General features: G+C 34.9%; 2 protein-coding genes across 3 annotated transcripts in view; both read right to left on the bottom strand.

Moving 5' to 3' along the window:
* Positions 1–9,995, bottom strand: part of LOC145240010 (transcription elongation factor SPT5-like) — a 79,443-nt gene extending 69,448 nt beyond the window's left edge. Inside the window, exons 1-3 of one of the 2 annotated variants that reach the window (XM_080103614.1) lie at positions 9,893–9,995; positions 9,529–9,568; positions 578–669 (exon numbers count right to left, since the gene is read on the bottom strand). In XM_080103614.1, the coding sequence (XP_079959740.1) occupies positions 578–643 (66 nt within the window). In that variant the 5' untranslated portion in view covers positions 644–669; positions 9,529–9,568; positions 9,893–9,995. Of the gene's footprint in view, positions 1–577; positions 670–9,528; positions 9,660–9,892 lie in introns of those variants that run through there. The other variant, XM_080103615.1, reaches the window with a different exon arrangement.
* Positions 9,996–11,961: 1,966 nt separating this feature from the next.
* On the bottom strand, positions 11,962–12,315 carry LOC145240380 (uncharacterized). The gene has a single exon (XM_080103961.1). The coding sequence runs from the start codon at positions 12,313–12,315 to the stop codon at positions 11,962–11,964; it is 354 nt and encodes a 117-aa protein (XP_079960087.1).

Here is a 12,315-nt window from a genome sequence, read left to right as displayed (position 1 = left end):
ATAAGTGAACAGTAGCAGAGTATAGTTTTGGGGGTGCTTATCCAGAGTTCCCTCGAATATTAAACAAAAACCTGTATAATGTACATAGTCATAACAGAAGGAAAACATAATATTTTAAAAATCATGTAGTTTTATTTTTATAAAGAAAATCAGTTTTAAAAACGATTAATGGGAATTTGTAGGCATTACAATAAAAATTTCACAAGTTTGAATTGTGTTGAGTTACCTCCCTTTGTCTTTTGAGACTTCAAAATGTCGCAAGACTTTTTGGTTAGCCATAAAATTTAAAATTATTTGATCAATTTCAGTGACTTTTGGAATATGATATTTTCTTTGTCACAGGTACATACATTTATACATATTTTTGGTTTTTAATATGAGGAAAATTTTGGAGAAGACCCAAATTTTATTTTTTTATTAATAAAAGTTTCATCAAATTATGTTCAAATTCATTCTAGTTTTAATCATAATTTCTTGAATGGGAAAATTTCCTAAACGTAACATTTTTTTTAATACTTTTTTGATAATTAGTAAAATAAAATTGAATCCAATCGAAAAAAAAAAAGTGTCCACATACTTCCTCTTCAGTGGGACTTTGCTCACTGGCAGCATCGGATACAACACTTTCTTCGCTGTCAGACATGGTTGGTAATTGTCCTGGTTCAAAACCTAATAAGAAAAAATTAGAGGGAGAAAAGAAAAAAAACAATAAATTATAAAGTTTAAAATAACATAAGTAAATAAAAATAATTTAATTGACTTTCAAACATCCAATACATTTTCATTCGTTATTAAGCCTCTTTTGACATCTCTGATCTTAATCTCATTTCAACTTTTAATCAAATTTCACATTTATATATAAACATGTCTATGTAAAACAAAGTTTCTGTCTATCCACCCCTGTTTGTACAAGTTAAACTCATGAACACAGCTGCTAGGTGTGAGAGTTGGTATTGTGGGATATATTTAATGTAGTTTTATGCAAAAGGAAGAATGTTATTTTTTTTGAACAACAAAAGTCTTAGGATAAAGAAAAAATGATTTGGAGCATTTAATAAAAAAAATCCTGATTAGAGAAAATTGGTCATATCTTTAAAAACATTATTTCACAAGTCGTTTTTGAAAATGAAGAAAATCAAATAATGTTATATAATTTATTTAACGAAAGTTTCAGAATAAAGAATTAATCATTTTAATCATTTAAACAAAAAACTATATAACGTTCTTAGGTTTTCTAAATTTAATGTAGATTTATGCAAAAGGAACTGAAACTTCTTTATAAAAATCAAAACGTTTCCAATTTTTATGAATTTTGTTTTTACCATACAAATTTCCATTTTGCCAGCATATTTTAATGAGTGCATAATATGCACACAATTTCCAATTTGAAAATTGAAACTATGTGATTGACATGAAATTTGATCCAGAGGTATTAATATTTACGAAGCCCTCCAAATGAGAGCAGGTTCCCTTTAGCTGAAGCAAAGTAAAAGAGATTGTAAAACGGACACAATGAATCGGAATATAAACAACTGACAGAATCATTCGCTATTTGGGCATTTCTTATTTTTAATAATTGCATATCAACATTCAATATTAAATTGGAATATATATATATATATATCTGACTTGGTAATAGATATAAAAATGTCTCAATCTATGTAATAAAATGATATCAATTTTCCTGCCTAAATCAAGTCACCATCTATAATATAAATCTCTCGTCTGTTTATGTATGTATGTTTGTCTAGCAAAAACTTTCGACAGAGGCAACAAATTTTCACGAGATCAATATCATTTTGAAGCTCGACCCTTCGGACGACAAATATCGAAAAATTGACCAGAAACATTAATTCCTTCACTCTCAACTGGGCACTTTTCTACAGGGGGGGGGTCACTTTTTGCGCCTATATTTTCGAAAGTCATTGCCTCTTTTCGATTGGCTTAGCTTAATTTGAACCCACGTCACTTCCAGTTTGACGATGGGCACAGCAGCTAACGCGTCCCTTTTTTTTCACTTTCTTTTCCTCCTTTGGTATGGGTTTGAACCTGCTTGCCTACTACAATTTTTTTTTTTTGCGCTTGCAATTTCCCATTTTTTTTTTTTTTTGCTAAAACAACACTCTTACACACCACCACCACTTCTTTTCCGCCTTTGCGTCACGGGTTTGAATCTGCCTGCGTACTACAACTTTTTTGTTTTTGTTCAACAAACACCTACAAACACCTGGCCAATGCTGGAAACTCAGGCTAGTAAGACTATAAATACTGGCACATGAAATTCCAAAGCGATCACGATTCCTGCGAATAACTGATTTTTTTTTTTTTTTTTTTTCTTTGACTTGGGATTCACCCCTTATCAAGGCCTGAATGCCACTTCAAGATAACGGTAAATGAATATAAGGTAGTTTAGTTTAGTAATCGTTCATGGTGTAAATTAGGTAGAATTTCATTATTTATATGGACGCCTCAACAAGAACTTGTTTATATTGGACTTGAAGGCTACCATGTTGTATTCAACCGAGAAACCGGCCAGCGGAACATTGCTCCACAGACGATTGATAATAATAGCTTTTTTATATTTGCAACAACATTAGAGCATCAAAAAGTCATACATGAAAAATCAAATATTTCTGATTTACATTAAATTTAATCCAAAGGCATTAGATATTAAGATTCCTTAAATTTCAATTTCTTCTTTATCCCCCCTCTCCCTTTGCTAAGTTCAAACCCCAACTTTTAGACATGTTCCTAAAATAAAAATGATTAAACAGATTAAATGTCTGAGTGATGTATCGTTAATGTTATAGTTATTCTGGGATTAATGCAAATGAAGTATCTTGGTAAGAACATCAACCTGTATTTCACTTTAGAGGATTTGAAAAAAGATAAAATAAAATATGAGCAACTTCATATGGGTTTTAACACTTTACGCTTCAAAATTAGTTAAAGTTTGTTTTTTTTGTTTAAAAAAAAAGTTGAGTTCAATATTCTTTAATGATTATGAGAGAGAAATTGAAAAATTCAAACTACTTTTCAGATTTTTGTACGATTTGTCAGCTGGTTTTACACTTCTCATGTGACATTTTTTACGTCAGAAGATTGTCTGGAAAAAAAAATTTTTTCAAAAGATGCCAGTCACACTCTAGAAAGGCTGTGAAGTTATTTTCTTAAAGATTTCAACTTTTCCACATTTATGACAGTTATTTCTTATTGCCGAATGAATATACCATTTTTGTAATCAAATTTTGCCATTGTTGTTCTCATCATTATTACTTCTTTAATTTTTTGGGGTTTGTATTATTGTACACATAGATTCGAAAAGGTTGTCAAAAAAACAAATATATAACAAATAAATGTTATCAAAGGCAAGATAAGTTACTTTTCTACCAAACTGGATATATTTTTTGTGTTTTTATTCAATGTAACATGTTTATTCAGCTCGAAAACCATATAGTGTTTACCGATGTATTGGAACATTCAAGATGGCGTCTTATTCTCTCTTTAACACGGTAAGTGTGGGAAAAGATGTTATAAATAAAAAAACGGATAAAATACTGTTAAAAACTCGCTCAATATATGTTACCATGACATAGGTTGACATATATTCAGCGGGTTTTTAATAGTATTTTGTATAGTTTTTTATTTATAGCACCTTTTTCCATACTTACGGTGTTAAAGAGGGTGTGAGACGCCATCTTGAATTTTCGAATACATCGGTAAACACTGTATGTTTTTCGAGCTGAATAAATATGTTACATTGAATAAAAACACAAAAAATATATCCAGTTTGGTAGAAAAGTAACTTATCTTGCCTTTGATAACATTTATTTGTTATATATTTGTTTTTTGACAACCTTTTCGAATCTATATGTACAGTAATACAAACCCATTTTTTTTTTCCCCCCAACCCAAACAAGGTACAGTGCCACCAAGTCATAAGGGACTACTATTTGGAACCAAATTTGTAGGGACACTATGTAGGGAGTTGGGCAGCAAGATGTCTGTTTACATTACACTTGAACTTCTGCATATCTTTTTTTTTTTACAAGGTGGTCACCACTTATCAAGGCCCGGAAGCCACTCGGAGATAAGGGTCATTGTGTGTACAGTATGTTAGTGTTGAGAGTTGATAAAGTGTCTTACTTAAGGAGGCGGGGGTGGTTCATCATGAATTTGTTTATGTTGGACTTGAAGACATCCAGGTTGTAGTCAGGTGGGAAACAGGCAGACAGAACAGAGTTCCACAGGTGTGCACTTCTAAGAAAGAAGCTTTGTTCATGGAATCTACGTTTTGGTTTTGGCACAGATAAAGAGTGGGGAACATTTTTGACAGTGGTTTCAGCTAGACGGGTGCCCCTCGTGAAAGATTGGCGAGGGGGAACCAGAGATTGGAGCTCAGACGAGCACTTGCCATGGAAGTAACGATAAAACAAAGACAGGCTCGCAACGTCTCTCCTGTGGGAGAGAGGTTGCAGGGAAGAGAAAAGGGCAACCCCACTAAGCCTATTTTGCACTCTGTCAAGGCAGGATAGGCTGTTTTTAGCAGCTCCTGTCCAATCAGGAAAGCAGGGACTTACAGAGTCTAACTGTTCAAGGGAAGAAGCTATTTGAGTAAAAGGCTATCCATCATCTAGGGATCTCTATAGTGTGGGGGTGGGATTTTGCTGTTTGTTGGGTTTGTCAGAGGCATTTATGTCAAGGGGGCACCAGTGCTTTGAGTTTGTCCGAGCACTTTCCATTAAAATACTTGTAAAGTAGACATAAAGATGCCACATTTCACGATTGGCTGACAGTGTGGGACCGATTAGAATGGTGACTTTTATTTTAACCCTGTCTGAGAGCGACACTAATGGCAAATGCACCAGTCCAGATGTAACAACAATACTCCATACATGGGAAGAGAGTGGCTTTGTAGAAAGACAAAGATACTCTCAGGTGTAAGTTACCTTCTAGCATGAGAGAGAGAACCCATCTTGTTCATGTTACGGGAGTACCATCACAGCTATAACTAAACAAAAATAAATAAATCCGACTCGACTTTTTTTTCTATTTAAAAAAAAAAATAAGGCAATTATTACCATTACTTTCCAAACAATACCTGCTTCTTTTTTTTTACTGTTGATTTCATTTGCCATGAGATTAACAAACTCCAACATCTCAACACCAGCTTAAAAGTCTCTCAGAGTCACACAGCCATCTTGCCTGGCGTACATTTTTCTTCTTACATCAGCAGAAAACCATCATCTGCTTCATTAACTTTGCTGCTGCTTTTGACCGTTGATCGTGGAGCCCTTTATGAGGTTATGAATGCCTACGGCTAGATAGGTTCCAGATGCCATATCATGCCCTATGTTCATGCATGTGAGTTCATAGTCTTCATCTCCATTGTTTCAGACACTGACGAGAACGACATTCTTCGAGTGTAATGGATGCAGCCTGGTTCCAGCGAGCCTAATCTCAAGACGAGTCACCATCCATCTTCACAGTCATCAGCTGCATCATAGAAGGAAGGTGAATGACATATCATCTAACGGCATCCCACAAAAACTGCTCAACTTTATTAGGACCTGCTATCACTCCACCCGCACAAAAGGAATGCGTATATTGTCAGGAATGTTTTTTTTTTTATATCCATCCTGGTGTTCATCAAGGCTGTGTTCTTTCGCCCACACTCTTCAATTATACCATCAATTGGATCACATCCAAGGCCTTGGCCAATTTTTCCGGCATAATAGCGGGTCATGGTTTCCAATTTTCAGACCTCAACTATGCTGATGATATCGCCATTCTGGGTGAAAGCTTCGCTAACATACAATCAGCCATAAACAAGATGCAATTTTACGCATCAGCAATCCGCATGAAGATTAACGCCAATAAGACTAAGCTCCTGACTGCTGGTTTCTCTCCAACTGAAACGACAGAGAAACTGTCAAAGAGGTCAACCGATTCAAATTAGATCCATCATCACTGCAACAGGCCAAGGGGAAGAAAATATCCACAACCACATAAGCAATGATAGTCTCGCCTTCTGTCAACTGCGATCACGGCTCTGGTTCTGGAAGAAGATAAGGCTCAATACAAAGATCAGGATCTACCAGGCCTCAGTCTACACTATTCTGCTTTATGGTTGCAAAACCTGGTCTATGCATGCAAGTGATCATCGCAAGCTGGAGGTATTCGACCATCATTACCTACACAGCCTCCTATGTGTCCACTAGCAACAATTTATCTCTAACAACATGGTCCAGGCATGTTACAAGATACGCTCCATTCAACAATTCCTCCTTGTCAGACGGCTTCGTTGGTTCGGCTATGCACTTTGTTGAAACCCAGGTGACCTCATTCATGAAACCATTGACCTAACACAACCACCAGACTGGAAGAAACACTGTGGTGGCCAACTCAAAACCTGGCTCAGGACGGTTAAACAGGATGCTGAAATGATCCAATGGAACCACGAATGGCTTACGTTTGTAGCAGAAACATCCTCGGACCGCCACGCCTGATTGGCCGTTATACTAGATGCGGTGAACTTGTTGGATGGAGCCGGTTCAACCGATCCAGGGTGAATGCCATAACAAGTAACAAAAGTATCTTGAAAACAAGCCAGAGCAGATAACCCCACAATAATTCAAACTGTAGAGATCAATTTTGTAATTCTAGCAATCTCACAATCACTTAAAATCATAAATTTTGATTTTCTAAGTTAAAAAAAATACTTAATTTACATGATTTTTTTTTTACCAAGAACCCAAGTTTGCCTAGCTGGGTAAATTTGGGTCCTTGTATCGGAAAAATATCCAGTAAAGAAAACGTTTAGTAAATCGCTATTTTTTTGCTTTTCCATACACCAAACATGGATATAAATATCAGTAAAACATCCGCTGGGTCATAAGCTTCATTCTGGTACCTTACTTGCCTGGGTGGGTTGCCTATATGCCGAGATAAACCACGTCTCTCTCATACACACACTAAGAAAATTTATAATAAGATATAACATCTTCCTTCCATGACAGGTATGTACATTATAAAGATTTTTCTCTATTTTTTTTATGTTTTTTTTAAGTGCAATTCAAAATAAGCCCTAAATCTATGTGTGTAATCGGAATATTTCATATTCAAAAATTACGGAAATCAATCAAGTAGTTTCATTTTTAAAAAAATTTTTTTTAAATCAAAAAAAAAAAAAAAGAAAAATCAAAATTTATGATTTTTAGCGATTTTACTAAAGTTGTATTGAACATAAGGCTGATTTTTCACCACAACACTTCAATTTAAGTTGTCCTGCCTTGTTTTTTTTTATTGGATTAAAACATGGCCAACAGAAATATTTGATTTTTTTTAATAAAAATAAAAAACTGGCAACACAGACTTTCGTAGGTTGATTTATTTTATGTATTGTGAAATACAAAAACAAGCATACGCATTACAAAATACGAAACAACTAACTCTAACAATCACGAGTCACCTCAAAACCTTTTATTCAAATTCTCATTAAATACAAAAGATTTCAGTAAAAAATTGTTTGAAAAAGAGAAGACGCAAAAAAAAAAAAAAAGTTTTTTTGCGTAAAAAAATATTATTTCGTTCCTATCTCCACATTTCACAATTTTAAATGACTTCATGACGTCAGCATCAGTTAGCCATGTTGGCAAATCTAATTTATAAAGTTCACAATGTCTGTGTCTCAATATTTTCAAATTATCTCTTCCAAAACTAAAAGTCGCAGACGAGCAGTAGGGGCCTTAAATGATTGGATATTTTGTAGATTGTTCTTTTATGCGTCTTTAACCAGTTAAGATAGATATTAAGGGGTCAAAATTGAAAAAAATCGTTATACATTTTGTACATTCATCTAAGTTTATTTTTAATGCATGGCAACATTACCAGCTTTGAATGATAGTTTTGCTTTTGCTTTCGATTCTAGCTGATGGCACCCCAAAATTTTTTTTTTTTACTTTTGAAATCATGACTAATATATACGGAATCTGAACAAATTAAGTTATCATATTTAAGCGTATTTTACGATTGATTTTAAGTCAAAATTTAAATACTTGTAGGAAGTGCTCAGTTTCTAATACAACATTCTAGTAAACTGATCCCCCATTTTTAAACCACTCAACACTTGTAAACCAAATTCTGCAAATTTCGCGTTTTTAAAGTAGTTTGACCATTTTTTTTTTTTTTAACTTCGCTTTCTCAAATTATTACAATTGTTTGCAATGTTTGGGGACAGCAATTTCTTCTCCTGACAATATGAAATTGTCTGCATCGATGTTTTCATTTCTTTTTCTAACATGTATAGATTTATTTTTTTGCCTGTCAATTTCTGTTTGACGAGTTTGAAAACATATTTGTTTGTCAGCTTTTTTTTTTTTTTGGTTTAGTCGCTTTTTTCCAATTCGAATGTCGTCTGCTTCCATTTAGATTTTTATTCATTTATTTTTTTTATTACATTTTCACCCCAAACAAGGCAAATTGCCACTTTGGTGTAGGGGGCTACTATCAGGGGCAGCAACTACTGGGGCACTATGTTGGGATTTGGGCAGCAAGATGTCGGTTCATGTTACAATTGAACTTCTGCATGTCAGTACAGTTAAGAAAGCAGGGACCTGGAATGGAATTCCAGAGTATAGGGGTTCTGTGGAAGAAACTACTGGAGTAGAAAGATCTTTTACATCTAGGGAGTGTGAGTGGGATTTAGCTGCCTGTCGGGTTTGTCGAGGGTGTCTACGTCGTGGAGGCACAAGTGTCTGCAGTTCGTCAGAGCATTCACCATTAAAATACTTGTAGAACAGGCAGAGGGATGCTACGTTTCGTCGATGGTACTGCATGAGTACCGAAAAAAAAAATTAAATAAAAAAAGTCGAGTTAGCGTTTCAACATTTGAACAACGCTCTGCTGATATCAATAATTGCCCGTCTCATCGATCCATGTTTGACGGGAATTCACGAGAATTCGGGTCAAATTATGCAAGAGTACCCAAATAAATGTTATCAAAGGAAAGATAAGCTATTTTTCTACCTAACGGGATATGTTTTTAGCATTTTTTATTTAGTGTAACATGTTTATTCAGCTCGAAAAAAAATACAGTGTTTACCGATGTGTTGGAAAGTTAAAAATGGCGTGAGACTCTGCTTGACACGGTAAGTTTGAGAAAAGGAGTTAAAAATAAAAAAAGTAAACAAAATACTGTTAAAACCCTACCGAATATATGTCAGTCTATGTCACGGTAACATATATTGAGCGAGTTTCTAACAGTATTTTGTTATATATTTGTTTTTTGACAACTTTTTCGAATCTATGTGTACAGTACGTAATACAAACCCGTTGATTTTAACTCCAAAACGTTCGCCATTGTTATTAAAAAATAAAAATAAAATTTGTCACCTATACAACTTTAAAAATCGCATTATGTTGTTTGCCGTTGGTTTGAATTATTATTCTTTGTTTACGCAAATAAATAATTTATTTTATATTATTACCTCCGCAAGCATCACCAACAAAAAGCAACGTAATACGTACCTAACGCCGCTGGATGTTCCTTTATATCTTTTGTTGTTCACTAAAAAAAAAAATCAAATAGATTATTTAAGTTTTAAATCAAGACAAAATCAAATTTCGGTTGAATGTTATAAATTATTTCTTGTTGAAAATTGTCGAAATTGGATAGAAATAAATATCGCTTCATGTTCAAACAATGACAATATCGAAACAGGATAGCAGATGGCTGAGTTTTAAGAATAAAATGGAGCTCTATTTGCGTTTAAATATAATCCAAACAGAAGGAAAAAAATAAATCATCAACAATTAAATATATGCATATATTTTTTGAATAATAAAAAATTTAACGAATAAAATTTAAATATGTAGAACGAAATAAACTTACGTCGAGAAAATCTCCTTTAAAAATATATTCCAAAAGTTGACTTTTGGAATCAGTAAAGCTATGTGAGTAATCAACAAGCGCAGTTTCGAACTCTGCAAAATTAAAAGAAAAAAATTCTGAAATGAATTTTCTTTGTAATTAATTTTTAAAAAATAATGAAATATTTTATTGAATGAAAAACGGTTGAAGTGTTTTAATAAATAAATATCTAAATGTATTTTAATTGTAATCATTTTATACGAAACTTTAATAATAAAACAAACCGGAAGTACGTATTTAGGATTTCGATCTATGACCGGAAACCCCTTTCGTTTAAAAAAAAAAAAAAAAAAGGAAAGAATACTCTTTCTCTTATTTATATTAATATTTACAATGCCTCCCCACGGGACAGAGTTAGACACCAGGGTCGTTTTTTAACGTTTTTTAACGTTTATATTGCGTTCGAATTCTTTGGAAATTGATAAGGAGCTGATTAACCAAAATATTAATATATATTCCAAGGATGTGTCTCATATCAATAGCAATAGCACTTATTTTTAATCAAATTCTCTCAAACTATTTTTATACTGACATGCGGGGGAGACTGGGAGAATTTGGATATGATTGGGATTTGAGTTTTAAAGGTGCGACAAAGTTATAAAAAAAAAAAAATATATAACAAATAAATGTTACCAAAGATAAGATAAGTTAATTTTCTACCTAACTGGATAAGTTTTTAGTGTTTCAATTCAATGCAAAATATTTATTCGGTTCGAAAAACGAGCAATGTTGAACGCTGCCGGAGAACAAAAAAAGCTGGCCGCAAGGTCTTTGAAGACTCGATAATCACTTCAAAATAAAAAATAAAATAAAAAGGTGGTAGAAACCCACCCAATTAATGTTACCGTGATATTTATTGGGTGAGTTTCTACCACTATTTTGTTTTATTTCTTATTTTGGGCTGTTCTTCTCTCCTTCTCCTAGCCTTTTCATATTGTCTTCTTTTCTCCTCAAAGTCCATGGAAACCTTTGCATGCCAGGCTCCTCCATTTTGTCTGATCCCCGGCAGCCTGTTCCTATGAGGAAGGGTCAATGTTAGTCATTGCCAGGGTGCACTTTAACTGGTCTTTATAGCACCGTTTAGGTGCTCCTTGTGGTTGTCTACCATTACCGAGCTCGCCATAAAGTATTTTTTTCGGCAGCCTGGAAGGATCCATTCTACTGATGTGGCCTGCCCAACAGAAGTGATGGTGAATGATGGTTACCTCAATGCTGCTCATTTTAGTCCTGTCCAGTACTTCCAAGTTAGTAGTGTGGCTTTCCCTGGTGATATGTAAAATTTGCCTCAGCTTATGTTGCTGGAAGCGTTCCAGGTTTTTTTAATCGCTTCTGTACAATGTCACTGTTTCATAAAGAAGAGTGGAGAGTACTACTGCCTTAAAGACCATGATTTTAGTGGCCAATTTCAGTGAGTGGTTGTTAAATATGCAGCTGTTGAGGCAACCAAAGACGGAGTTGACTGCCCTGATTCTGTTTTTCACATCTTTCGTACATGTGGGAGTAGATGTTATGATGCTTCCTAGGTAAGGAAACTAGTCAACTTCCTGTAGTGATTGGCCATTTATGATAGTGTTGGTATTAGGTAGCAGGATTCCAGGTGGGTGTTAGACTAGTATTTTGGTCTTTCCTGTATTGACCTGAATCCCAAAACGTTCGTAGGCTGCATTGTATGCATCTGCTAGTGACTGAACGTCCTGTGGAGTCTGATCTGGGGTGGCATTGTCATCAGCATACTGCAGCTCTCGCACTAAGAATGTGGAGGTCTTAGTTCTAGCACGGACTCGTGCTAGTTTGAAAATTCCCCCATCCATGCAAAAACAGAGATTGATTGATGGCATGTCTGGTGGCATGTCTCATTTAGCATTGTTACCGTGTAGAGTGAGAAACACATTGGAGCCAGGACACAACCTTGTTTCAGCCCACTATTGATGTCAGGATACTTTGTCAAAGAGGCGGTCAAGGAGGATGCGGGCGAATATTTTGCTTGCGATGCTTAGGAGTGATATACCCCGGTAGTTGTTACAGTTCTCCTAATCTCCTTTTTTGAATATTGTTATGATTGTTGCATCACAGAAATCAATAGGCAGGGTCTTCATCTCCCATATTTTCAGTATGAGGTGCATGAGACCGTTCCTCAGCTCTGGGCCACCAAGTGTGAATAGCTCCAGTGGAATGTTGTCAGGTCCAGAGGTTTTGCCAGATCTCATGCGTTTTAGGGCTTTGTTAAAATCCTGGATGGAAGGTGGCAACGCCATCAAGTGTCGGACAGAGTATTGCGGGGTCACTTGCAGGAGGTTGTTTGGGGTAAGAGCCTGGTCGCTGAGAAGTTCCTCAAAGTGGGACCTCCATCTTAGTAGAATTGCATCAGTGTCTGTGATAGTCAT

Source organism: Euprymna scolopes, chromosome 19, assembly GCF_053919585.1.
Source record: "Euprymna scolopes isolate OS-2025 chromosome 19, ASM5391958v1, whole genome shotgun sequence".
Taxonomy (NCBI): Eukaryota; Metazoa; Mollusca; class Cephalopoda; order Sepiida; family Sepiolidae; genus Euprymna; species Euprymna scolopes.
Note: the sequence above shows the minus strand (reverse complement) of the source record. Positions and strands in the feature narration are given on the sequence as shown.